At 33.5% G+C, this 27173-nt stretch overlaps 3 protein-coding genes across 3 annotated transcripts; all 3 read left to right on the top strand.

Moving 5' to 3' along the window:
- Positions 1 to 4125: 4125 nt before the first annotated feature.
- LOC133180802 (mucin-4-like) lies at positions 4126 to 4995 on the top strand. The gene has a single exon (XM_061315270.1). It carries the CDS (start codon positions 4126 to 4128, stop codon positions 4993 to 4995), a length of 870 nt encoding a protein of 289 aa, XP_061171254.1.
- Positions 4996 to 18206: 13211 nt separating this feature from the next.
- Positions 18207 to 21239, top strand: LOC133180790 (uncharacterized). The gene is made up of 10 exons (XM_061315252.1): positions 18207 to 18367; positions 18464 to 18675; positions 18777 to 18903; positions 19023 to 19194; positions 19289 to 19368; positions 19498 to 19706; positions 19832 to 20016; positions 20144 to 20229; positions 20312 to 20534; positions 21114 to 21239. The coding sequence occupies exons 1-10, from the start codon at positions 18265 to 18267 to the stop codon at positions 21115 to 21117; spliced, it is 1401 nt and encodes a 466-aa protein (XP_061171236.1). The 5' UTR covers positions 18207 to 18264; the 3' UTR covers positions 21118 to 21239.
- LOC133180801 (uncharacterized) lies at positions 21126 to 21807 on the top strand. Its single transcript, XM_061315269.1, has 3 exons — positions 21126 to 21288; positions 21418 to 21546; positions 21647 to 21807. The coding sequence occupies exons 1-3, from the start codon at positions 21126 to 21128 to the stop codon at positions 21805 to 21807; spliced, it is 453 nt and encodes a 150-aa protein (XP_061171253.1).
- Positions 21808 to 27173: the final 5366 nt, after the last annotated feature.

The following is a 27173-nucleotide window of genomic DNA, read 5'->3' as shown; positions in this document are numbered from 1 at the left end:
GGATGATATGGCTAACTAACAATAAGACGAAATGACTTCAGCTTTTCCATCGTCAACTTTTCCTTTTTATTATTGCATTATCACCTGCATATTGTATTCTTGTCTCCCACTTTATTCTATACTTAAGAGAATGCTCTGAATACGATCAATATTTAAATCAAGAAAGTCTACTGACAAGTAAGTTGCTGTTACAAGATTTCGACACCCTCTCTTGGAGTCGGCATTTCGTTAATTCTCTGGTTGTTATAATGACCTTGTGACGGTACATATTGTCGTTTTGTACATATTGTCGTCGGCGACAATATGTACCTACCCTCACTGCACATATTGTCGTCCATCGGTACATATTGTCGCCGGCGACAATATGTACCGAGACGAGCCTTATTTTCCTCCTGCATAATGGACGACAAAATGTACAGTCAAGCACCAGCACATATTGTCGTCGGCGACAATATGTACAGTCAAGGTCTGCATATATTGTCGTCGATATATTGTTTTGACGAATATTTACTTGAGAAAGGAAAGAGAGATTGACAAACACACACACACGCATAGAGGGAGACAAACAGCATTACTCGCAATATTGTAGAGAGAAAACTTTTTAGTCAGAAAATTGTGTCCAAGATTGATGTACATCATTATGGTATGTCAAGAAACCGTAATTCTTGAGATATCTGATAATTCAGCCTATTCTTTTTTCTTGTAAAACATACTTGGAGATTGATTACATGTATTTGTTTTTTTTGTTCAGTAGTTATGATTATTTGGAAATCATTTTTTTGCGTTATTCTTATATACATTCATGTGCCGATATAATTGGTGTTGACATTTTGGATCACCTGAACTGGAAGTCCAAGTGATCTTTTCTGATCACATTTGATCTGACCGTCTCTCTGTCCGTAAACTTTTCACAATATAAGCTTCTCACGAACTACTGGGTCAATTTCAACAAAACTTGCCACAAGGCATCCGTGGAAAAAGGGGATTCAAGTTTGTTCAAATGAAGGGTCATGCCCTCTTTCAAGGGAAGTAGTTAAGAATTAGTGAAAATTTACTGACATCTCTTAAAAATCATCTCAAGAACCGCTGCGTCAGAAAAGTTCAAATTTATGCGAAAGCTTCATTATAAAGTGTAGATTCAGTTTGTTTTTTTTTAGATCATGTCCCTCGGAGGAAGGGTGTAGCTACAAGAGGTGATCAAAGTTTTTCATTTCTAATGTTTAGAAAAAAAAATCAAGAACTACTGAGTCAGAGGAGATGATACTAATGTGAAAGTTTCATTACATAGCGTACATTCAATTTTGAGGTGCTGGCGCGAAAAAGATCCTTCACTGCTCAATGACCCTGAGTGCCAAGTATAGGTCTAAATTTGCAGCCCTCCACCGGCAAGTGGTGATGTCTACATACGAATGATAAATTCTTGAGATGGACATTATAACAACAAACAAAAACAAAATCAATTTTGTTCAAATCATGACCCCAGGGGTAGGTTAGGGCCACAATGGGTGATCAAAGTTTTACATAGGAATATATACAGAAAATCTTTTAAATAATCTTCTCATAAACCAGACAGATGTAGCACCCCCCCCCCCCCCCCCCGGTGGTTTGATTATTTATTTTTTTTTTTTTTTGCTTTGTTAAATTTTGTTTATTTAACTTGTATATACTCTCAATTTAGTCCACAGGTAAAATTTCATAATTAAATAATTTACTCAACATATATAGTAACACATCCTTACATACAAATGACTCTTTTTCGCTTGTAAAAAAAAAAAAATCTGAACCGCCCCCGCCCCCCTTCCGTTCAGAAATTTCTGGATCCACCACTGAGGAACAGCAGTAGGTCCGTGATTAGTGATGTTTATATGGAAGCATCCTCAGGTAGCGCAGATTCAAGTATCTTGAAATCAAACCGGGCTTAGGGTGGGGCCACATTGCGCGATCAAATTTTAACATGAGAATATACGAGAACATTCTTTGAAAATTATCTTCTCAAAAACAGCTAAGCAACGATTAGTCATATTTATATTGAACATTGCCGTGCATTGTCATGCGACATGATCTGATGGACGACAATATGCGCAGTCAGGGTAGGTACACATTGTCGCCGGCGACAATATGAACAGGACGACAAAATGTACCGTCACAATCAGGCTGCATGAAATACCATACGAGACACATCAGTGTGATTCACAAACCAATTACATTCACAAAACTACCAAAAAACAACAAAAGAAATCTTCAAGCAACAATATCTGTGGGGCGACAATATGCACAGTGAGGGTGAGGCACATAATGTCGCCAGCGACAATATGTACATGTGTAACTTTTCAGCTAGCGACAATATGTTCCGATGGACGACAATATGTGCAGTGAGGGTAGGTACATATTGTCGCCGACGACAATATGTACAAAACGACAATATGTACCGTCACAGACCTTGTTAGCAAATACAACCTGTCATTGGGTCGTATTTTCACTGATATATTTCATACTAATTGGTAGGCCTTTTTGTTTGTTACACAATTTGACTGCAGTTTATTCCATCTAACTGCTCAATGCATAGGATTCATGGCAATCGTGATTGTGCATGGCAGTCGATTGGGGATGCTTTTTACTCCTTGGTACTTGATCCCACATCTGGAATTTACAGGGGTCCATTTCATACGCTTTAGATCTGTTTAGATTTTTATATTTCTTCTAGATCTTTGAGATCGATCACTGATATCATTATGTTTTTAAACTTATATGTATAAACAGAGGCCCCATGTAGTAGTAGATGCTGTCACAAAAAAAGATCCCCCACTGCTCAATGGCCCTGAATGCCCAGTATAGGTCTAAATTTGCAGCTCTTTACCGGCAAGTGGCGGCGTCTACATATGAGTGAAAAATTATCGAGAGGGACGATAAACAGCAAACAGACAGCAAACAGACAAAATCTTATATGCAATAAATTAATTCAATTATAACTTAAGACAAACTAATAACAAACAGAAAAAAAACATGCAGAAAACAAAACATACAACAAAAAACGCCCACATACACAACCAGACCGAAACAAAGCAATATAAAAAAGAGGGGGGGGGGTTAATAGTCTACTTGATATAAGCAGATTTATCTGATTTTGTCACCTCCCTCCTCTCCCCTAAAATATATATTCCGGAAACTGCAATTTATGCTGAGTGCAGATCACTCTCCGTGTGTTGATGTTTAGGTCTGTAAAATAATGATTTATTCATGATAGTAAAGTAAATCTAAGTGGCTTGATAAACTTGATTTTTCTTCCTTATGTGATGGAAATTTCCACAAAATGACATAATCTCCATTATTGTATTAATACTGCAAACAGTTACAGAAGCAGTATACAAATGTTTCTACACGTTACATGTATATATAAATATTGAGGATAATAACTAATACTCACAAAGAAACACTATTTATACCAAGCACTTGATCAACTTGTAAATTGATAACAAGCAGTGGAACAGAATGCCAAGAACAAAAGGAAAAAAAAAAGACGATTTACCTTTTTGACTGTAAAATGATCAGTACAATTGAATACACTCTTAAAATCATTACTAATAAAATGTTTATGAATAAAGAAACATTTGAAAAAAAAAACCCAAACAAATAATAATTTAATTAATTAATCAATAAATAGATAATAAATAACTTTGTTAAAACATTTTGGAAAAGCAACCTAATTACTTAAGACTTTAATGATTAAAATATGTACTTAAAAATTGCAAATTACACTCTCTAATCCCCCCTCCCCCCCCCCCAAAAAAAAAGTATGAACACTGGAAACATAAGTTTTCACCAGAATTGACTCCCTGAATTGATTTTTTTTCTTTGTGTGAAGTTATGATTTCCGTATTCATAATTGAATAAAGTATTAAGTTTAGAAAAAAAAAATCTTATCCAGAAGTGCTTTATTCAACGATAATTATGATTGTTTATGTCATTTATCTAGAAACGAAAAGGCATTAAACGCAATAAAAACAAGATTTATCAAAGAACCTTCTGTACATGTTTTTTTTTTCTTTAAAGAAAAAATAATTTATTAACGTTTTGAAACTCATGTAAACAATAGATATTTGTCAAACATTTTTTTAATTAGGATGAATGGAACAGATATACAAGCTATATCACTTTAGACTTAGAGACACTAACGTGCTAGAGATGAGTACCCCATCATGTACACATATTAGACTTAGAGACACTAACGTGCTAGAGAAGAGTACCCCATCACGTACACATATTAGACTTAGAGACACTAACGTGCTAGAGAAGAGTACCCCATCACGTACACATATTAGACTTAGAGACACTAACGTGCTAGAGAAGAGTACCCCATCACGTACACATATTAGACTTAGAGACACTAACGTGCTAGAGAAGAGTACCCCATCACGTACACATATTAGACTTAGAGACACTAACGTGCTAGAGATGAGTACCCCATCACGTACACATATTAGACTTAGAGACACTAACGTGCTAGAGATGAGTACCCCATCACGTACACATATTAGACTTAGAGACACTAACGTGCTAGAGAAGAGTACCCCATCACGTACACATATTAGACTTAGAGACACTAACGTGCTAGAGATGAGTACCCCATCACGTACACATATTAGACTTAGAGACACTAACGTGCTAGAGATGAGTACCCCATCACGTACACATATTAGACTTAGAGACACTAACGTGCTAGAGATGAGTACCCCATCACGTACACATATTAGACTTAGAGACACTAACGTGCTAGAGAAGAGTACCCCATCACGTACACATATTAGACTTAGAGACACTAACGTGCTAGAGATGAGTACCCCATCACGTACACATATTAGACTTAGAGACACTAACGTGCTAGAGAAGAGTACCCCATCACGTACACATATTAGACTTAGAGACACTAACGTGCTAGAGAAGAGTACCCCATCATGTACACATATTTTCTTCCTTGTCAGAAACGATGGACAATAAAGATTTGAGGTTTTAACGGAAATCTCCTATTCTCCGTGCCTTGTTGTGACATAGTTTTCTGTGTATGCTTAAGATGTTTCCGTCCTTCTTTAAGGACTTTGTTTACAGTGAACACTGAAGATTTGTATTTTTATGCAGTTAAAATGATCTGCGTCCAGATTAAAAAGTCTAAGTGCATTGGTTAATTTGTGATCAATTAAAAATTCAGAACATTTATTTAGCATATCATAAATTTATTGAACATTTCATTTGCAAGCATTTCCTCGATTGAAGGAACAACGATGACTTCTGTTCACTCATATTATGTTATATCATATTGCCTTACAATTTTTCATGGGGGTAGAAAGCTGCTTAACGACAAAGAAAATGAAAAAGAATTAATTAAATGTGTACACCTGTATACGATATATTTTTATTGTTAAAATCTATCTTTGATAGTATTTTGAATAACCTTTGAGACCCTTTCTGTCAATCCATGAACATCGTAATTATATTAGAACTATATTTTTCCGATTTAATGGATTTTCCCCGTCTATTACATATATATTGTTCTGCTAGTCCTCCTTCTACTATTCCTAATAACTGCAATTTCACGATGTTATCATTACCTAATGATAACACGGGATATAAAGATATAATTAGGTAATGATAACACGGGATATAAAGATATAATTAGGTAATGATAACACGGGATATAAAGAGGTAATTAGGTAATGATAACACTGGATATAAAGAGGTAATTAGGTAATGATAACACTGGATATAAAGAGGTAATTAGGTAATGATAACACTGGATATAAAGAGGTAATTAGGTAATGATAACACTGGATATAAAGAGGTAATTAGGTAATGATAACACTGGATATAAAGAGGTAATTAGGTAATGATAACACTGGATATAAAGAGGTAATTAGGTAATGATAACACGGGATATAAAGATATAATTAGGTAATGATAACACTGGATATAAAGAGGTAATTAGGTAATGATAACACTGGATATAAAGAGGTAATTAGGTATTGAAGGGGTAAAAAGAGGTTATTCAGTAATGATAACGCGATTTAAAGTGGTAATGATAACACGGAGAATAAACAGGTAATGAGGTTATAATAACAAGGGGTATAAAGAGATAATGATAACACGGAGTATAAAGATATAATTAGGTAATGATAATACGGGGTATAAACAGGTAATTAGGTTATGATAATACGGGGTATAAACAGGTAATTAGGTAATGATAACACGGGGTATAAAGATATAATTAAGTAATGATAACACCGGGTATAAAGATGTAATTAGGTAATGATAACACGGGGTATAAACAGGTAATTAGGTAATGATAACACGGGGTATAAAGATATAATTAGGTAATGATAACACGGGGTATAAAGATGTAATTAAGTAATGATAACACGGGGTATAAACAGGTTATTAGGTAATGATAACACGGGATATAAAGATATAATTAGGTAATGATAACACGGGGTATAAAGAGGTAATTAGGTAATGATAACACGGGGTATAAAGATATAATTAGGTAATGATAACACGGGGTATAGAGATAATTAGGTGGTGATAACACGGGGTATAAAGATATAATTAGGTAATGATAACACGGGGTATAAAGATATAATCAAGTAATGATAACACGGGGCATAAAGATGTAATTAAGTACTGATAACACGGGGTATAAAGATGTAATTAGGTAATGATAACACGGGGTATAAAGATGTAATTAGGTAATGATAACACGGGGTATAAAGATATAATAAGGTACTGATAACACGGGGTATAAAGATGTAATTAGGTAATGATAATACGGGGTATAAAGATATAATTAGGTAATGATAACACGGGGTATAGAGATAATTAGTTGGTGATAACACGGGGTATAAAGATATAATTAGGTAATGATAACACAGGGTATAAAGATGTAATTAGGTAATGATAACACGGGGTATAAAGATATAATTAGGTAATGATTACACGGGGTATAAAGATATAATTAGGTAATGATAACACGGGGTATAAAGATATAATTAGGTAATGATAACACGGGGTATAAAGATATAATTAGGTAATGATAACACGGGGTATAAACAGGTAATTAGGTAATGATAACACGGGGTATAAACAGGTAATTAGGTAATGATAACACGGGGTATAAAGATATAATTAGGCAATGATAACACGGGGTATAAACAGGTAATTAGGTAATGATAACACGGGGTATAAAGATATAATTAGGTAATGATAACACGGGGTATAAACAGGTAATTAGGTAATGATAACACGGGGTATAGAGATAATTAGGTAATGATAACACGGGGTATAGATATAATTAGGTAATGATAACACAGGGTATAGAGATAATTAGGTGGTGATAACACGGGGTATAAAGATATAATTAGGTAATGATAACACGGGGTATAAAGCTGTAATTAGGTAATGATAACTCGGGATATGAAAATGTAATTAGGAAATGATAACACGGGATATAAAGATATAATTAGGTGGTAATAACACGGGGTATAAAGATATAATTAGGTAATGATAACACGGGATATAAAGATATGATTAGGTAATGATAACACGGAATATGAAGAATATATTACCTAATTACATCTTTATACCCCGTGTTATCATTACATAATTATATCTTTATACCCCGTGTTATCATTACCTAATTACCTGTTTATACCCCGTGTTATCATAACCTAATTACCTGTTTATACCCCGTATTATCATTACCTAATTATATCTTTATACCCCGTGTTATCATTATCTCTTTATACCCCTTGTTATTATAACCTCATTACCTGTTTATTCTCCGTGTTATCATTACCACTTTAAATCGCGTTATCATTACTGAATAACCTCTTTTTACCCCTTCAATACCTAATTACCTCTTTATATCCAGTATTATCATTACCTAATTACCTCTTTATATCCCGTGTTATCATTACCTAATTATATCTTTATATCCCGTGTTATCATTACCTAATTATATCTTTATACCCCGTGTTATCATTACCTAGTTCTATCTTTATATCCCGAGTTATCATTACCTAATTACATGTTTATACCCTGTGTTATCATTACCTATTTATATCTTTATATCCCGAGTTATCATTACCTAATTATATCTTTATACCCCGTGTTATCATTACCTAATAACATCTTTATACCCCGTGTTATCATTACCTAATTATATCTTTATACCCCGTGTTATCACCTAATTACCTGTTTATACCCTGTGTTATCATTACCTAATTATATCTCTATACCCCGTGTTATCATTACCTAATTATCTCTATACCCTGTGTTATCATTACCTAATTATATCTATACTCCGTGTTATCATTGCCTGATTACCTGTATTCCCCGTGTTATCATTACCTACCTTTCCACTCAGCTAGATCTCCCATCACTATCTTTTATAATATTTCCTTCTTGATAACTGTCAATAACAGCCTGTAGTCGGTTGTATACCTCATCGTCGCTGTCATTCGCTGGTGTGTAACACTGGATAACATTCATGTCAACTTCTGGACCCATGCAATTCCTATCCATCGATTTGCATCCTGTGCTGTTTTTGATAACAGGAGTGTTACTCCTTTCGTAGGTGGGCACCTCATGTACTGAATACATCCCCATTTCTCCTGAACTCAGTTTTATTTCTTCAAATTGCAACCATCTTGTTCCATGTTTTTTCAGCAGTGCTATATGATAGTTTGATATCCATGCAGTTTCTGCGTTCTTCTGTTTCGTACATTGTTCTGACATCCCATGTACCCACCTAAATAACCCTCGTTAAGAGGAAGATCATCGGCTTTTGTAGCCTTTATAGTTTTGCGGCATTGTAACCTAAGGGCATAATAAGATTTCTAGACGAAGACCCTCTTTTTCCGAGAGCCTAGTTGACTAATAAACAGTTGTGTATTCTTTTTAACTGAATTGTACCCTAAATATTTCAGTCAATCCAATGCAGTTCTAACAAAGAACAATCAATTGATCTTTAAGCTTTATTAACAAAAAATGCGGATGCACTGCTTTAACTCGTATCGCGTCACTTTGTTTTAGTTTATTTATTTTTTTTTAAAAGTAAAATAACATTAAAAAAAAGGTTGTTAATCATAAATTTTTTACAGAATAGTACATTGAGTAAAATATATTCTTTTTAAATCTTTTATCACTTCAAGATATTGACTTTTTAAAAATAAATCTCATCTACGGTTTTTAATTAACAGTGTAGAGACTCTCGAAACTTACAACATTTATTAATATAATGCACGAAATTTTCAGATACATGTAAGCATAATAACTAGCTAAAATTACACATTTAAAAAATAAAAAGAAATAACAAACGTACTTGTGATTTTGCAAAATAAATAAATCAATCAATCAACCAGGATTTTTTTTTCAAGGCCAAAACCGTGTGTAAATTAATATTATTATAATAAGCAAATAAATCTTCCATTTTGGAAGACCTCTAGATATTTCAAAACTTTTTTCTTCAACCGGTTTCTTCTCACGTTTCCAAATTCAGAACTTTTTAAAGGTGGTTGGTTTAGGATTGATGGGAATGGTGTACCGGTAAGGGGAGGAGAATTAGAAAAAAAATATTTACAGACAACTATAGTTTGTTTAAATTGATCCCAAGTAAACTGCTAAAAACGGTCTTGGACATTTTATAGGATTGACAGGACACCTAACAGGAAAAAGATGGACGTTTTATCGGAAGGTTTGTGGACATTTTAGCGGAAGATTTATGAGACATTTCAGTGAATTAACAAAATAATATGTGGACGTTTTAACAGATGTTAAGTAGAATAAATATCCCTTCTTAACCAGCTAAGTCTGATGCTCCCTGCTCACACACGGGGAGGTGGATGTAGAATTTTGAGCAAGATGTTGTTCATTAAAATACAGATTATCTCTAAAGTCAGCACTTAAATATTTATTACTTTGAGTCTTTAAAAAAATATTTTATTATCATTATTGATTTAACATAAAAAAAATTATTATTCATTTCCTGAAAAAAAAAATGTTAGCTTTCATTTTTAAATTATTTAAATTTTTGAATGATTTGATGAAAATATTTAAAATTATTAATAAATAAAATTAGTTTCGCAGTTCCATTTATCTGCATATCACAAACATGTTTTTTAACTCTCTAATTGGTCTTCTTAGTGTAACCTTGGGCCCTAGACAGTGAATTTATATTCCAACTAGTCTCTGACAAGCGACTTGTAGCATTTGTCTTTGTGTTAGTTTGGCAATACAAGAGGTTTCTCCGTTAGAAGGTAGTGGTGTTTGCTTTATAATAAATGTTATAGATGATAAGGTGTTAACATGTTAATGTTGACCCTTAGGTACTTTGATGCATAATTGTTTCCGTTTGGTAATGATACTGATAACTCGCACTCTGCGCAAATGTGCACTTTTCCAGTTTGCTTCCCAAGGCTGGAGGTTTTCTAATTGAAATCGACTTTTTAGCAAAAGCAAAGATTTTCGGATACCCAAGACCACTTATATTTTTCAAGTGCTTTAAATACACAGGTAATATTCTTCTTTAAGAGTCTTGTGTGGCGCAGTAGTTCTAGAGCGTTTAATTTGAGATTCAAGAAGGAACTGGTCCTCTCATATACATCGCTGGGTCAAATCCATATGATGGACGTAGAGTCCACTTCTCCAGATGACATTGTTTAAACTAAGGTCCAGTGTCGCAGAACATACTGTCACAAAAAAGATTCCTTATTGCTCAATGTGTATAAGAGCCTCTACAAGCTTGCAGTCCTCCACCAGAAAATGGTGTCGTCACAACAATTCTCAAAGAGACGTAAAGAAAGAAACAATCAATCTTCAAGGGCCTTATTAAAGGAAAGTACACATTTGAGGAAATTGTACAATAGCCAATTTTTAAGATTTCAAAAGTTAAAATATTTGGAAAGCGTGTATATGAAACGAAATGTTTGTTTGTTTGTTGTTTAACGTTCCTCTCGAGAAATTCTCAATCATATGAAGACGCCGACGCTGGCCGGGGAAGGTCCGTAAATTTAAACTTATACTCGGCATCCAGGGCCATTGAGCAGTGATTGATCTTTTTCGTGCCAGCACATACTGTGAAACGGGACGTCGGTTTATACAGTCCTAACCGAAGGACCGGTCACCACATCGTGCAGAGGAATTAGAACCCGCGACGTAAAGATCAACTCCATACTCCGCGACTCTAAAGCAAACACTCTAACATGCTTATTACTATATACCTTGATTTTAAAAGACCACGAAACATTCTTAGTTATAAGCTCTTTGGACATGTTGGAACCAAACGCTCAAAAAGCTAATGCTATGGTCATTTGTGCGGTGTGCAGTGTGCGTCAGTTCTTTTTATTGAATATGGGTCGCATCTCAAGAACCTTGGGTCAAAGTATTTTTTTTCAACTTTGAACCCATAAAAGTTTGCGTATGGATTCACCTTTAATATATAAACTAAGATTTCTTGACAACTATATGGGCATCAATATAACACATTGATTAGCTGATTTTATAGACATAACTGATATAAGAATTAATGTTATTGAAAAATAAAACCAATTGTATTTGCAGGTTTCAAGGTTATTTATATTTTTTTTTTTGTTAATTTCTGGGTTTTTTTTTTAAATTAAAATAGTAATGACAAAGTTATTTCAATAAAATTTTGAAAATGCTCCTTGTAATTTTCAAAATTTTATATTAATAATAATTTTTAATAATAGTAACAATCATCGCCCAGTACCAGGATACTTAAAGTTCTAAAATTTCATTGCTTAAAAGATCAAATCAGGAAATTAGTTTAAAATGACCTGTTTTCTCTTCTAAACAGACAAATTATTATTTTTAGGGACAGGTAGTATCCTCTGGTTTTATTTCAGAGGCAGATATATCAGACACCACTCCCCCGGGGTCTGGCGGATCAAGGAGTTCTTAACTGTCTCTAGAAGTTAAAAGCGGAAAATTTATTTGATTTTTTATATCATTTAAAGATGTTGATTTTTTAATGTAATAAACTGCTCATTTTCTTGGTTTAACCCAGTTTAAATGAGAACACTTAAAACTTGATTATTGCACCGGAAATTGCTATCAGTGTGTTGAAATTTTTAGTGCGTGACATTATGATTTCCTTGCGAAACTCCAGTAAAACTGATTAATTTCATAAACTGCACTTCCCTCAGGAGAATTCCAGAAAAAAATAATTAAAACCCGTTTTTTTAATGTAAAATTGGATAAATGTATATAGATGTGTTCTGTGCTTCGCACCTATATAGTAAACGTAAATTTGAATAATGAAAAAATAATTTACTTTAAAAAGCATATGATCAACATATAATGTAAAGTGGATACGAAAAGTGAATTTCACTAGTTTGATACTTCAGTCAACGGTACATTCAAATAAGCATTTGAAGAATCGAGAGTCGCCTGCAATAGAGATTTAAACATAATAAAATCATCAGAATGACTTCTGTTCTTAAATAGTACAATTAAACAGAAATTACAGATTTTAACAAGCAATGTACATGCTAAATATGAAAGCTCTGTATCTGAAAGTGTAATTAGTATTGGTGGAATTAATTGTGTGAGAAAGGTCAAAGTATTATGTCAATACAACTGGAAACTCCAAGGTACTTCGATATCAAATAGAAAATAAAAATTAAAGATAATCCTGTTGGATTTAAGAGTCGTATACAATTTGACAAAGGTATGACAAAGTATGCCAAAGGTCAAGTTCTAAAGAATTCGGCAACCCTGATATATTATAAACCAACTATTATTTGCGACATTTTTATTTGTTTGTCAATTTGAAATCAATCTGCGATAACTAATTTTCTCGACTGAGAAAACATTCTACATCAATACACATTTAAGGAAATATTAACGGCGACAAATATTCGTTAGTTAAAGAAGGTTGCAAAAAAAACCTCACGGGTACTTCTTGAACAAAAATAAAAATTTGCTAAGAAAATATATACATTATCAAACTTCTCTAAATTTAACAATTTGAAATATTAATTTAATAAAAAAAAAACAAATTAAGTTTTTTTTCTGAATGTTATAATATTGAAGGAAATTAAACTTTTTCTGAATAAGATCAAAATGACAAAAATCCTTGTATTGTGACTCATTTCCTACTCCAAATTTGAACGATATAAAGAGATGAGTAAATATACGTTTTTACACAAATATTGACTTATAGGGAAACTGTAGCAAACTTTTATGGCGTTTCCTTTCTAAAACAAGTCTGAACCTAAAATAGTTTCATTTTTAACGTCGGCTTATCTAGTGGCTGGGCACTAGATTCATGACCGGGAAGCCCTAAGAAGTTTCACAAAAGTGGAACATGTGTCCGGTTTTAGATGTGAAAAATAGGACGTTACCGGTCTTTCAGTAATGACATTAACGGCGTAGGTCCCAAGTTAAGATATGTGATAAAGAGCTCTCACTGTTATTGCTGTAGGTGTCAAGTACAGGGTGTTTCAGAAAACATGCAACCATTTTGATTGATTAAATTTTACTGATGTTTCAACCAATACCATGCACCAACATATCAAATTAAAAGTCACAATTTCAAGATTTATTCTGATGAAAATAAAGCTAATATGGCAAATAGATAATGAATTACAAAGGAAAAAAGAAACTTGTAAAATTTCACTTAGTTACAAAATATGTTCTAAATGGCGTCATCTTTGCTGAATGAATAAATCTACCTGATGCAAGAAAGTTCTCATTACTATTGCAGAGAGTCTCTTGGTAATAAATCAGGTCTCATTTTTCGAACCATTTTGAGTTCATTTGTTTTTTGGGGGTGTATTTTAAAAACTTTGACCTTTAAATACCCCCATAGATAAAAGACGATGGGTGTTAAGTCAGGTGAGTGTGGAGACCCAATTTAACGGACTTGAAAGAGTTGAACGGTCCTGCAAACATTTGTTCTAACAAGTCCAAGGTTTAAGATTTAAATCATATTTTAGCATCTGATCTACACTTGACTTGCTCAATTTGTTTACGATCTCAGTTATTTTACAAAAGGATTTCATGTGAGTCTCTGGAACAATGCCTCTTTTGTAACATTCTAAATGTTTTCATGTGTTCTAATTGTCTTTTTCTTCCATTTCTTTCTTATATTTCTTTGATCATGCATTAACTCTTCCATTAGCTGCAAAATTTTACAGATTTATACAACTTCCACTTTATATTACTAAGTTCTTTGCATTCTGTAAACCTTATTTTCATTGTCCTAATCACAGGAACTGGTGACATGCTCTGATAAAGCAGTATCGGAACTCCTTTTTATTAAATTCCACATTAAGAATGAAATTATCTGTTTTTTCAGTGATGTCAAATATGACGTCATAATTAATTCAGATGGTAATTTTTTTTCTAAATTTTTGTTATCAATAAGAACTTAAGCCTTTTTAGCATAATTTGATATAAAACTTTCATATGTTCCTGTTTGCATATAAATAAAGTGAGGAAAGTAAATAGTTGCATGTTTTCTGGAACACCCTGTATAAGTCTAATTGTCCAATGTATCGGATGTTCGGATGAACTAACCAATCTTGAATTGTTATCAGTCCAAGAAGCCCCTGCATAATGGGTCTTTTTTAACAATCCAGCCATTCCTATAATTTTTTGTATGAGTAAGATCCTAAAGGCAGAGGAGAGTCCTAGAGATATATGATTTTAATCTTATACGGTACCAATTTTGATGCACCGTTATTATACGTTTTATTTATTATTAGATATGATTTATTATTAGGAAGCATTGTTTCAAAGAGAATATAAAATGGAGATATATGATATGATTTATTATTATGAAGCAATGCCTGAAAAAGAATATATGTTGCTTTTTTTTTTTTTGAAAATTTAGAGATACCCATACAGTGTATGTCAGTTGTTTATCACTCACTTCTCGATGGAGGGGTCCTCAATATAAATATATTTTCTTCCTTGTTAGAATCGATTTTTATTAAAGATAATATAATTTCTCGACGAAATCTCAAGTGTGCGTGTCTTGCTCTGACAGACCCAGAATATTATGTTTGTTAAAGATACTTAAGTGTAGCCAAGTTTCCGTCCTTATTCAAAGAAACTCCAAAATATTTATTACCGTGAAAAATGCAAAAGTTTTGTGCATGTATAAATAGAATATATACATGGAAAGCTTTAGTTCAAGAGAGAGCATTGGCTGGTTAGAAGAAATTAAAGAATAAAATGTATATTTTTTCCTAAATTGAACCGTCAATATTCAGCCCAACCTGATGCTGTTCTGAAACAAATACCGAACTCTTGTACCATAACACTTGGCGTTTTTATCGATTAACCAATGGATAAGGCACACCCTTGCTGCATTAATACATATCTCTTCATTTTGTTTCAAGATACAGTCAACCCTTGTTATTTCGAACTCCAGCGGATCGAGAAAATCGCATCGACATATCCATGGTTTTCGAGATATCAGTGTTCGAGATAACGAAGTTCAACTGTATTCTTTAAGTGATTCATAATAAGCGTGCCAATCATTAACATAAAGCAGACTGGAATCCTAAATACGGGTATTTACTAGAATTTTCTTTAATCGCTTGAAAGCGATGGTTTTTTTTAAACTCTCAAGTACTGAACATAACATAGCTTTATTCACCCTAATCTATAAACTGAAATCGCGCACGAACTAATGGGCAAAGGTCAATTAATAATACATTCTTCCTTGTTTTAAGGGAAATCATGCATCATAACATTACAACTCTTTCGTGTAAACGCCCCCCCCCCCCCAATAAATTCTGCATCCAAACACATTAGCTTATTACTTTCCAAGTTTTAGGAGTAAAGAACCTCTGCTCTAAATTTCACATAATTTTATTTTTAAACTTTCTGATGACTCTAAGAGAGTGTGTGTGTTGGGGGGAGGCTACTTTTTCAATGAATATTTTCAAATTATATTAACAGCTAAAGTATGTTTTGGAAAAAAAGTAGGGGGCCAGGCCCCCTGCCTCCACCCCACCCCCTCCCAGATGCTACATGCCTGTGTTAGAATTACAATTTCTATTTCATGAGAATATCTCTCCGCAATAAAGTCAATATTACTTTAGAAATTACCAATTTTAAATTATCAACATTTTGAGCAACAATTACTATTATCTCTTTTTAATGTATGTACGACTATTTGTTAATTATATGAAGAAAACAAATAAATTTTTATTGTATATGAACCTAGGAAAGGATACTACGAGTTCTTTTAGAAATAAATCTGATCTTTATTAGTGTCATAAAACAATGTTTGTTACGTAAAAAAAAAATCTGTCAATGACAAACAATATATTATAAAACTGCTCTATGCTTCTTGCACAATCACATACACGTATTATATGATATACGGGTCAATGTTTTGAAAATAAATCAAACCTTTTTTTTTTATTTTTAGGAGATACTTTAGTACTTATTGGTCAATCTTCAAACAAAAATTAAGATAAACGTATCATAAACATTGTAATGTCCAGTCATATTACGGAAAAGAATACCAATGATGTCTGCTGTAATTTGTGATAAATTATTATAAATTTGTATGACAAAAGCAGGGTATGATTTAGTGAAGTCTTGTGAATGGGTTCTCACTCTCTTCCTGGTGTAGAGGCATTTAATGTTAACATATTTTCTTCCTTGTTATAAACGATTTACATAAAAGATTCGATTGATTACCGAGATCTCAAGTTTCCGTGTCTTGCTGTAACAGATCTAGAATTGTCAATTTGTAAAATAAAGATACTAAAGTGTAACCATGATTTCATCCTTACTTACTTAAAGACCCATAAAAGCCTTTGGGCGAACAAGAATATTTTTTTGCTTTGAAAGATTATTGAATTCATCACTAATATTTCAGTCAAACTGATGCTGTTCTAAAACAAACAATATACCTTAGTATCATTCTACAAAATTGAACTTTATCCTGCATCAATAATAAATGTGGCATATTATGCCTTAACCCACAACCCGTCATTTTGTTCCAATCTTTTTTTCTTAAAAATATTTTAAAATATTTGAAATAGTAGTTGCAAATTTTGACGTTTTTGAATCTCTCATCTACTCTTCATGACATTGCTTTACATAACCATACCTTTCCAAGTTTATAACTCTTAAAAATCAATCGCAGAACGAAAATTACACTACAAAATACAAATATCTTTGATTGTAGAGCACAACTTGATGAAATAAATTTCCTTCCCCATTTTATGGAAAATCCATCAATTAATATTAAATCGTAATCTTTTTTTTTTTATACCGCAAAGTTTGCATGAATAAGCATATCACTCTTCACAGTTTAAAGGGTATCAAATCCACCTTTTTAGAGAAAGAAGGACGGACAGACAGAGAAAACACCGTAACGTAAACCCGTAAAGAATGAATCGTTTAAACGTCCAAATCTGGCCCCTCGATAATTTACAAAAAATTAAATTGAAGATTTTCTACATATTTTTGCCTCAATCTTTCCATCAAACATTGTGGTTTATTAATTTCTGTTTTTACTTCTATGCACTATAATTAGGTATTTATCTGATTAATATAGCAGGAGTACGTTGTTTACATCGATTTCTCATAGACTTTAGGCCACAGCCCGATTTTGCAAGCCCATTTTTTATATGAGCGCATGAATGTTTCAAGTTGTCGTAAATACGGTCAGTGTAAAGTGATGTACTAGTCATTTACATTCATGAAAGAAACTGAAACAGTCTTGTGCTCATTTGTTATTTTCCAAAAAGGTACAAAATCTTTATAGTAAAGGCACCTTATTTACAAATTTCAACCAGCCTTTTACCTCATGAATAACAAAGCCCTGAACATATATACATATTTACAATAATAATGAACGAGCACAGATTACAGGAGGACAGACAGTGTCAGTGATGATAAATATATACAGAGATTACAGGAGGACAGACAGTGTCAGTGATGATAAATATACACAATTTTCTCAAGAATACTGGATCAATATTTGTCAACAAATTTTAATATTTGGATGTACATAAGCGTCATACCATACCATTCTGATTTTTCCGTGTATATACTGTAAGAAAATTGTGATAATACGTTTGTATTAAGGAAAGGCCATAGTTTTTCGCTTCCGGTTTTAAATTTTATACACCGACTCTAGACTTCCGGTTATGACTCGGCTTTGGCGCAAAACATTCAGTCTGGCCATTTATCATAAATTTCGTGTGATTATATAAAAATACAAGAATGCCCCGGTCTAAAAAAGGAACGTTCGTGAAAGCTTCGTTCCTCCGGAGACTTGAGGGTCTAAGGAGAGCAAGAGAAGCCCGTGCGTTAAAAGGTAAACAGGGTAAGTGTCTGTATTAATAATTATTGTGTAAGCGTTCTGCTATGGACTGTTGGAATATGTAGCAAAAGATTCAATCATTTATTGTGTAAATATTAGATGTTGAAAATGATGGCCTATGCTTGGAGAATGATTCTTCCCCTGTTCTACGAAGTGTTGAGTGTCAAAGTGCAGAAAGTTCATGGCGTGTTGGAAGACGAATTGTTGAACTTGGCACTCTTGTAGATAATCTGAAAAGAGGTTGCGCCATGTGTGGGAATGCACTTCCGCTTGTTAACACTATAGGTGAAAGGAAATTTGGACTAGGGCAGGTATTTATTATTTTTTATAATATTGTCAATGACTTTGTATTTCAAAGATTTGTTTTTAAAGATGTTGTATACCCTTTACATTAATTTTTGACCAAATGCAGGTTCTTCAGATAAAATGCACACATTCCACCTGTGCCCATGTTAATGACATACCCACGGGCAGTAAGCATAGGGTTAAAGCAGATATGAAGCAATATGCTTGGGATGTCAACACAAAACTTGCTGCAGGTATAAATCAAAAATTTTATTTTGTAAATAAGCAGATAAGAATAAATTATTTCCAGTTATACAAAAGTTTACATCTGAAAGAACTATTTTGTTTTCATTTTATTTCTGTGATATCTTAGGTATGCTAAATGGTGGTTATGGAATAACTCATGTAAATGCATTACTGGCTGCACTGAATATCCCAGGGATCACAAACAGGAGTCTAAAAAGCAGAGAAAGAGAGGTTGGGGAACACCGAGAGGAAATGGCAGGGCAGAGTTGTAATAAAGTTCTTCAAGAAGAAATGAAACTGTAATTTTATATACCAAATATTGATATTTAAATTTTGCTTTGTATTTACATGTCATTTGTTAATATTTGCACATTTGTGTTAATTACTTTGTAGGAGTGATGGAGACATCACTGTGTCTTTTGATGGTGCCTGGCAGAAGAGAGGTACTGGTAGAGGATACAATAGTCTTACTGGTATGCCCTGGTGATAATGTTACATGTTTTGATTCTCCCTCCTCAAGAAGGATTGAGATTTCTTATAGAGTAACATATTTTAATACACATACATGTAGTTATGTACTAGCAGTATTTATCTTGTTACAGGTCATGCATCTCTAGTAGGAGAAAAAACTAAAAAGATAGTAAGTTTCTCTTCGAAGAGTAAAAAATGCAGAATCTGCTCAGCTGCATCAGGTAAAGGAGTTCCACCCAGAAAACACAACTGCCGAAGGAATTGGCATGGATCGGCAAAGGCAATGGAGCCAGCCATGGCCTGTGAAATGCTGAGTGCAATCCAAGATGAAGGGTGCAAGGTAACTTTTCATTGAATGTTTGATTCTTATTAGAGCAATGCCAAATATGTCTGTAAAGTTGACTACATTATATATTAAAACTTTGCTGTTTTAATTAAAGTACATATTTCCAATGTATTTTACAGATAGGAACTTTAGTCATGGACAATGACTCAACAACTATTGCCCATGTAAAAGCCACTGTGGACCCAACCATTAACAAAAGAGCTGACAAAAACCACACAAAAAAAGGTTTCACAGGAGCTTTGATTGAGCTTGCCAATACTCACAAAGTTTTGAAAAATCAAAAACTTAGAGGTCACATTGAAAGGTTTGTGTTTTTGAAGTGTAATATTTCAGTAAAATATCCCTTGATCAACTGTGGTCCAACAAAAACCTTGTTAATTGTAAGTGCGATAGCTAATTATAAAGAAGTATCTTTTCCTTCTTTGTTTTAGATGTTTTACATATTGTGTACAGCAAAACAGGGGCAAGGCTAAAGAGCTTGAAATTGAACTTGGCAAAATTGTTCCACATTTATATGGTAAGTGAATCAATAAAAAAGTCATTACAAAATTAGGAATGAAGAGTGAAAATATTTTAACTACGGTACTTTTTTTTTGAAGGTGAACACGAATACTGTGGAACTTGGTGCCAGAGTAAAAAGACTGACTATAAACCACGAAATTTGCCGTATGGAAAGCCTCTCTCCTGCACCTTACTTCGAGAAGCTTTAGAAGGTCTATTCGAAAAGTATTGCTGTAAGGCAGAAGAGCTAGTCATGATGGGGTCCACCCAAGTCAATGAGAATTTCAACCATATGGTCTCCACTAAAGCCCCCAAAAGATTGTAAGTACTTTGGTTTATTTCTCTTTGTTTAAAACAAAAATTCTAGGTATAATCTTTTAAATTGAGTCTGAAATATGAGATTCAAATTGCAAAAAAATGTGTTGTTAGGTTTTATGGAGGTTCAGAAAGTCTACATGCTAGACTCTCAGCCACTGTATGTCAAAAGAATATGGGTTATGGTTACATATCAGAGGTAGAAAAATGTGTTAAAAGTTTCAAGTTGATCATTTTTAAATTTGTTTTTCTCTACATTTATTGTTTGTTATGTTTTGTTTTCTTTCTTTTTTATGGCAAACCTAAGAAAGTTATGTTCACATGTGCTTAGTGTCCTAGAAGTTTATTTTGATTTTAATGGTTTTCCACAATAAATATTATAAACTATAAATACATGTAGCTTTTAAAAAAGATGTTTACAATCATGTTTATCTAAATAAACATGTACATAAAGTACATAAAGATATGGATTTACTAAGAAATTCACATTCAAAACTATAATCCCTGTTCTTATTAACCATTTGATTTGAATATGGAACACTCACAAAATTAAAAATTTACTGAAACATGAATTATATTTTACAGTTGAACAAGAAAATGGCATTGTCACCAGGCAATTTCACAATGAAACATACCATTAGACTTGCCAACAAGCTCAAACGGAAGCGTCTGATGCAGAGTTTACCCACCACAAAGAAACGTCGATTGGAATTAAAAGCTGCCAGGTTGTCTAAAGAAGCAGCGAGGAATGTACTAGAAGGTAGTGCTTCATTTAAAACAGAATTGAATGTAATGTTTTACTTTGATTTATTGTGTATTTTTCACACCTTTAGAGAAGCCATTGCTAGTGGAATTTCAGTATTATTTACTTGAATTTTGTTTGTAACAGGTCAATCATATAAGTCAGATATTGGTCTTGAGGAGGATGTTGATCTTGATGACATTGATCCAGAGCCTCTTAGGATTTCTCCAGAGAGCAGCTGCTTGATGTATTTTGATTTAGAAACTACTGGACTTAGTAAGATTTTTTTTTAGTTTACCTTTTCCCTACTAACAAATATAAATATTCTTTTATTTTCGAGTTTGGTATAAAATATAATTAATAATTTTGCTTTCAGGTAGAACATCTGACATCATACAGATTGCTGCAGTTTGTGAAGATAGGTCAATCAATGTTTATCTCAACCCCAGTGTACCAATCTGTAAAGAAGCATCGGCTGCAACAGGTCTCAGATATGACATGGGACAGCTCACTCTTTATGGAGAGCCTGTGCCTTAACAGATCAAGTCAGTGGTTTGACCCAGTTTGTAGACTTTACAACAGATTGTGCTTCAAAACCAGTCATTGTGGGCCATAATATTCAAAACTTTGATCTTCCAATTCTTCAATATCACTTGCAGCGACATGGTCTACTTAAACGATTTGATGAAAATGTTTTAGGTTTTTTGGATACATACAAACTTGCACAGAAAGTGTTTGACAAGAAAACAATGGGAAATTTTAAACAAGAAACATTGGTCAGATTGTGTTTAGGGAAAAGTTACGATGCACACAATGCTCTAGCTGATGTTTGTAGTTTACGAGAACTGTACGAGTCAAATTTAGCATTCAAATGTGAATCTTCAGATATATTTAATATGAATTATTATAATGTCAAGTCCTCACTAGTTCCATTGATACAAAGCAAAGTAATTTCTACACTGATCTCTAAAAGGCTTACAGCTAACAATCTAAGCTTAAACAAGCTAAAACTCATACATAAGCGTGACCCCCATTGTGGGATTCAGACTGTCTTTAGTGAGGTTGTGTCTGGTTCAAAGACACCAAGAATTACGAAGTCTCAGAAGATCATTGGCAAAGTTGTGGAGTATTTGAACTCTTGTTAGTTCACATCATAAGTATTTTCATTCAACAAAATTATTTGTTTATGAGCTATACTTGCTAGAATCTACATGTATGTTTGTTACACTACATTTATTCTCTTTATATGTATTAGATTATAAATTGTTAAGAATGTGTACTTGTATGTAAAAAAAAATTGTGAAAAAAAGGAAGGGGTTGCCCCCCCCCCCCCCCCCACCCACCATCACCCTACCCCTTATGTTCTAAGTGTCTAGAAGGACCAAAATTTCAGTATTTTTTAATATTCCATTTGTATTTCATTCTAAGACTGTATTTGTTTGTTACATGTTGATATTTTTCACAGTGTGTAAAATATAACTGTAAAACATGCTATTACCAAAGTGGGGGTAGGGGTATTTGAGATATGATTTAATAAAATATCTCTGGTCTACTATGATAAAATATGTTTTTTTGTTAACCTTAGATATAATTTTAGATATTTTTAAAGAAAAAATGGCATGTTAACAATATAAATTTTGGGACTTTTGAAAATAATGATATTTTGTGATTTTTTTTCTGATGGATTTGAGCAGTATAAATGTTAAATGTGCATGTTTTCAATTGAATATCTCGAAAAATTCTCTTTGTAGTTAATTATCTATTAGATTTAATGAATTATAGCACAATACAGTGTGCTTTGGTGCATATTTGAATAAAATATGAAATTATACATCCTTGTGTTAGAATTTGGCTGTTGAAGTTGGGGGTATATGTGCTCTATAGCACATAGTATGAAAATAAGCGTGCAAAGGTATGTGTAATATGGGTTTTTTTTGTTGGCTCAAGAGTTGTTTAAGATATTTAAATGAAAAAATAAATTGTTTGACAGAAAATTCTGATAGTATTTACCTACCTTAAGCAAATAAAGAATAATACAGATCTGATGACAGACGTGTCAAAAAATTAATATACCCCCTGTAATTTTTTGCATGGGGTATAATAATTGATCAGAAAAGTACCATAGCTGACATTTTTCATTAATCCAGTGTTAGTCATAGGATGTGAGAGACATATACTTGAATAAATTTTGTGACGCCGGTTGGAAATAAACCTTGAGCTAATATGATTTAATGGTTTTCATGACTGTGGTTTTTAACTCCGAGTCTTTAAAAATTATGTTCAATATTTTAACTAAATTTATCTTTTAAAAAAATTAAGTATGTATTAATGGTACAATATTATGATTGTGATTGAAGGCTGACAAAGTAATTTCCATATAAGTATAACTTTTTTAAGTGCATATTTATTGTAAACAACAAACCAGCTGGGGATGCGACCTCCATATTTATAAGATTATTACATGCACATTTAGCTGCCATTGCTCTCACATTGGAGTTTATTATTTTGAAACTGAATTATTTAACTAATTAACACGACATATCTATGTTACAATTGTTAAATCTATAGGAATAATTTCATTGATCAATATACATAGACATTTTTATAATGATTAATCCAACAATTAAGCATAGTCAAAACAAAAAAGAAAGATAAACTTCTTTTAAAAAAAAAAAAAAATATGTCAATGATAACACAATAGTAAATTGATGAGTTGATCTGAAAACTAAAAAAGGAGAGAAAAAAATATGTCAAAATAACGTTGTAGACTTTTTTCATGGACGTTGTAATTTCTAATACAAACACTGATATTTGCAGAAAAATGCAGAAACAGTTTTCACATTTACATTGTGTCTTCACTTCCCGCCACTTTTTCACCTGTTACTCCAGGTAAATTGAGGAGTATACTCGCGTAACACGGGTTAGTCACTCGTGTCAAAGATGTCTTGTTTTATTTACAACTCTAGTAACTCGTGTCGCTTAATCGAATATACCCTATACGACATCGTGTCTGGTGTCTCCGAGCTATCGATGGTCAAATCATTTTCAAATGGGTAACTGAAAATTCTGGGAGAAAACTTTTTTTGATTAAGATGTGTTATGATTTTGATTTACTTGTTAATAAACGCTATTTCAGTCGATTTTGTTTGATTTTTTTTCGGTATTTATCACTTTATATTGGAGGCCTGTAGCATATAGCTTGCACTTAACTCCTTCTGTCTCATTAATACAGAATTTCAAATTTAAATTACTGTGGGTATTTCCAATTGAGAAACCTTAAGGGAAAGAAAATTGAAATAAGGAGTGCTAAAAAGACCTGTATATCGGATGAAAAGTCACTGGATGAATACATTTACACAAAATGCACCCCTAATTTGAATAGAGGGAAGCTTCAGGTTTCATCTGACGACTCTGCAAATGCTAAAACTTTTTACATCGGCACAAAATCTTTTTTTTTTTCCAGATCAGATGTAAAAAAATTTCATGTTCGCAGGTATTTTTAAAACATAATGTTTAAAAGCAAGAAAATGCACTTGTATGGCCCTTTCACATGCCCGATCAACGTATTTTATCATTTATGTGATTTATCATTTATCTTACTACGGAGAGAGAGTTTGTTAAAATGAAAAAGTACACGAGTGGATTTCAACAATTATTGAATACCTAAACGAGGAAGATCATATTAACTTGTCTGGCATGAATAAACAGGATTTTCTTCAAAGCAATGCAATCTTGACTGTACAAAGTACACTGACACTGATGTTTCATTATCCACCAGCGATGATATTGACGTTTAATTTTCACTTTCTTAAAGATTTATTTTTTGTACACACAGTGTAGTTTTTTTTATCATAATTCAACCGCCTACCTGTTTTTGTTGTAGCACTCGGATTTTGAAATTTTATATATGCTATGAAATAAATTCTAATTATACATATATATATATATATATATCGGCGCAGCAAGAATTTCATCGGCATCGAAAGCAAGTTTTTTGACTTACCTAGATGGCCGAGCGGTCTAGCGCGCTGTTCCTATACTGCTAGGAGACAGATTCCGTAGGTCGAGAGTTGAACCTCGGGCTGGGGGGAAGTGGGTATACTTATAAAAGTGGATTTCTTTGTGCTTTCTATATATATATATATATATATATATATATATATATATATATATATATATATATATATATATCATCCATATTAAACGTCACGGGTATAGTTTCACATCCTCCCTTATCCCCACCGCACCAATACTTATATGGATTTAGAAAATGCAGAAACTGATATTTTTCTTTATCTGTTATAGTTTATGAATACTGTATTGAACCTTGCAGTATATATTATACCGTTTTTAAACAAGGCAGTGTAAAGTGCGAGGGGGCACTGTCTGTGATCACCCCCCCTCCCGTAATAGAGCGGATAGCCCAGAGATGCCGCAAACTTGTACAATGTACAGTCTTAATCACTATGCGTGCTGTGCATTTAAAGGGTTTGGATACCGGCCCGTACGCTTTAACATGGTAGCGAACAAGTATGCTGACTGGGAAGTCCTCACTTTAGCGCACTTCCCAGTGGCAAATCAAAGGGGGGCTCACCCGGCGCCCCCCCCCCCCCACTAAATCTGTCAAAGTTAACGTAAATCATAGTTTCGTCGAGAAAATGTAAAAATGTCTACTCGGTAGACCTCATTTTTACCCTACAAAAGCTCTAGAATCCAGGAGCTTCCGGGGGCTTCGCCCCCTGGGCCCCTACCAGGGCTTCGCCCTGGACCCACTTGGGGCCTCAAGGCGGCCCCGAGACCCCTTGCTTACGTTTTGCGCCCCCCTAACTTCAATTCCTGGATCCGCCCCTGCTTCCTCAAAGGACAAACAGATACGTCTGCACACCTGTCACTAACGAATCCGTTTTACACGGTCACTGTCAGTGCTCTGCTCACAAGATTCAAGCAGGGAAGTCCACACACCTTATCTTGTGCAGAAACAAGCTGAAATGTAGGCACACTTTATGGTCTATACAATGACCTTGTCGGTAAATACAACCTATCATTAAAAGCTGTCTGACGTTTTTCTAAAGCGTCTAAATCAGCTAGGTCATATCCTCGCAATGCCAGGAGTCCGGAGTCAATACGTTGTCCTAGACAACGTATTGACTCGGGTCCCCTGGCATTGCGAGGATGAAAGCAGGGATGACCAATCACTCTGAGAGTAATAAACAGGGATGACCGCATACTAGAACCGTATCGGACGATTTGCCAATGGAAACCTTGTATACCCAAACTATATGCATGATTCGTAGTTATCATTATATAAATAGATAGGAAAAATAATAATTTCCCATTAAACTGTAAAATCTTTAAATCAAGTAAGGAATGATATATACAATGATAATTGCATAATTTATTTTAAAAACAACATTACAGTCATTCTACGATAAATGGACCAATTCGTGGTATAAAACATGAAAAGAAAAAACAAGATGTGTTTGGAAACACAGATGCCCCCGTATGGCAACTTATAGCAAAGATTAAACTTTCTTAAATGCAAAACAAATATGTTGGTACCCAAAGTAAGATGTTGTCTCGAGGAATATACCTGTGAAATATGAAAGCCCCATACCAGCAGCAACCATTGGATAGATATGGAAAAGGTTAATTAAAAGTTTTTCAAAAGGAAGTCAGACATCAAGGTCAAGGTCAAATGGTCAAAATTAATGGTGCCTAAGGAAAGGCCTTCTCACAAGAAATATACAGGTGAAATATGAAAGCTGAAGCACCAATCATTCAAAGGTTATGACCAAGGTTAAAGTTTTTCAAAAGTAGGTCAAACTCCAAGGTCAAGGTCAATGGATTACAATTGTTGGTATCCAACGGAAGGTCTTGTCACAAGGATTATATATGTGAAGTAT

This window comes from Saccostrea echinata, unplaced genomic scaffold, assembly GCF_033153115.1.
Source record: "Saccostrea echinata isolate AGI-Se365-2 ecotype Australia unplaced genomic scaffold, CSIRO_AGI_Sech_v1 ptg000007l, whole genome shotgun sequence".
Taxonomy (NCBI): Eukaryota; Metazoa; Mollusca; class Bivalvia; order Ostreida; family Ostreidae; genus Saccostrea; species Saccostrea echinata.
This window is presented reverse-complemented; position numbering and strand designations above follow the sequence as displayed.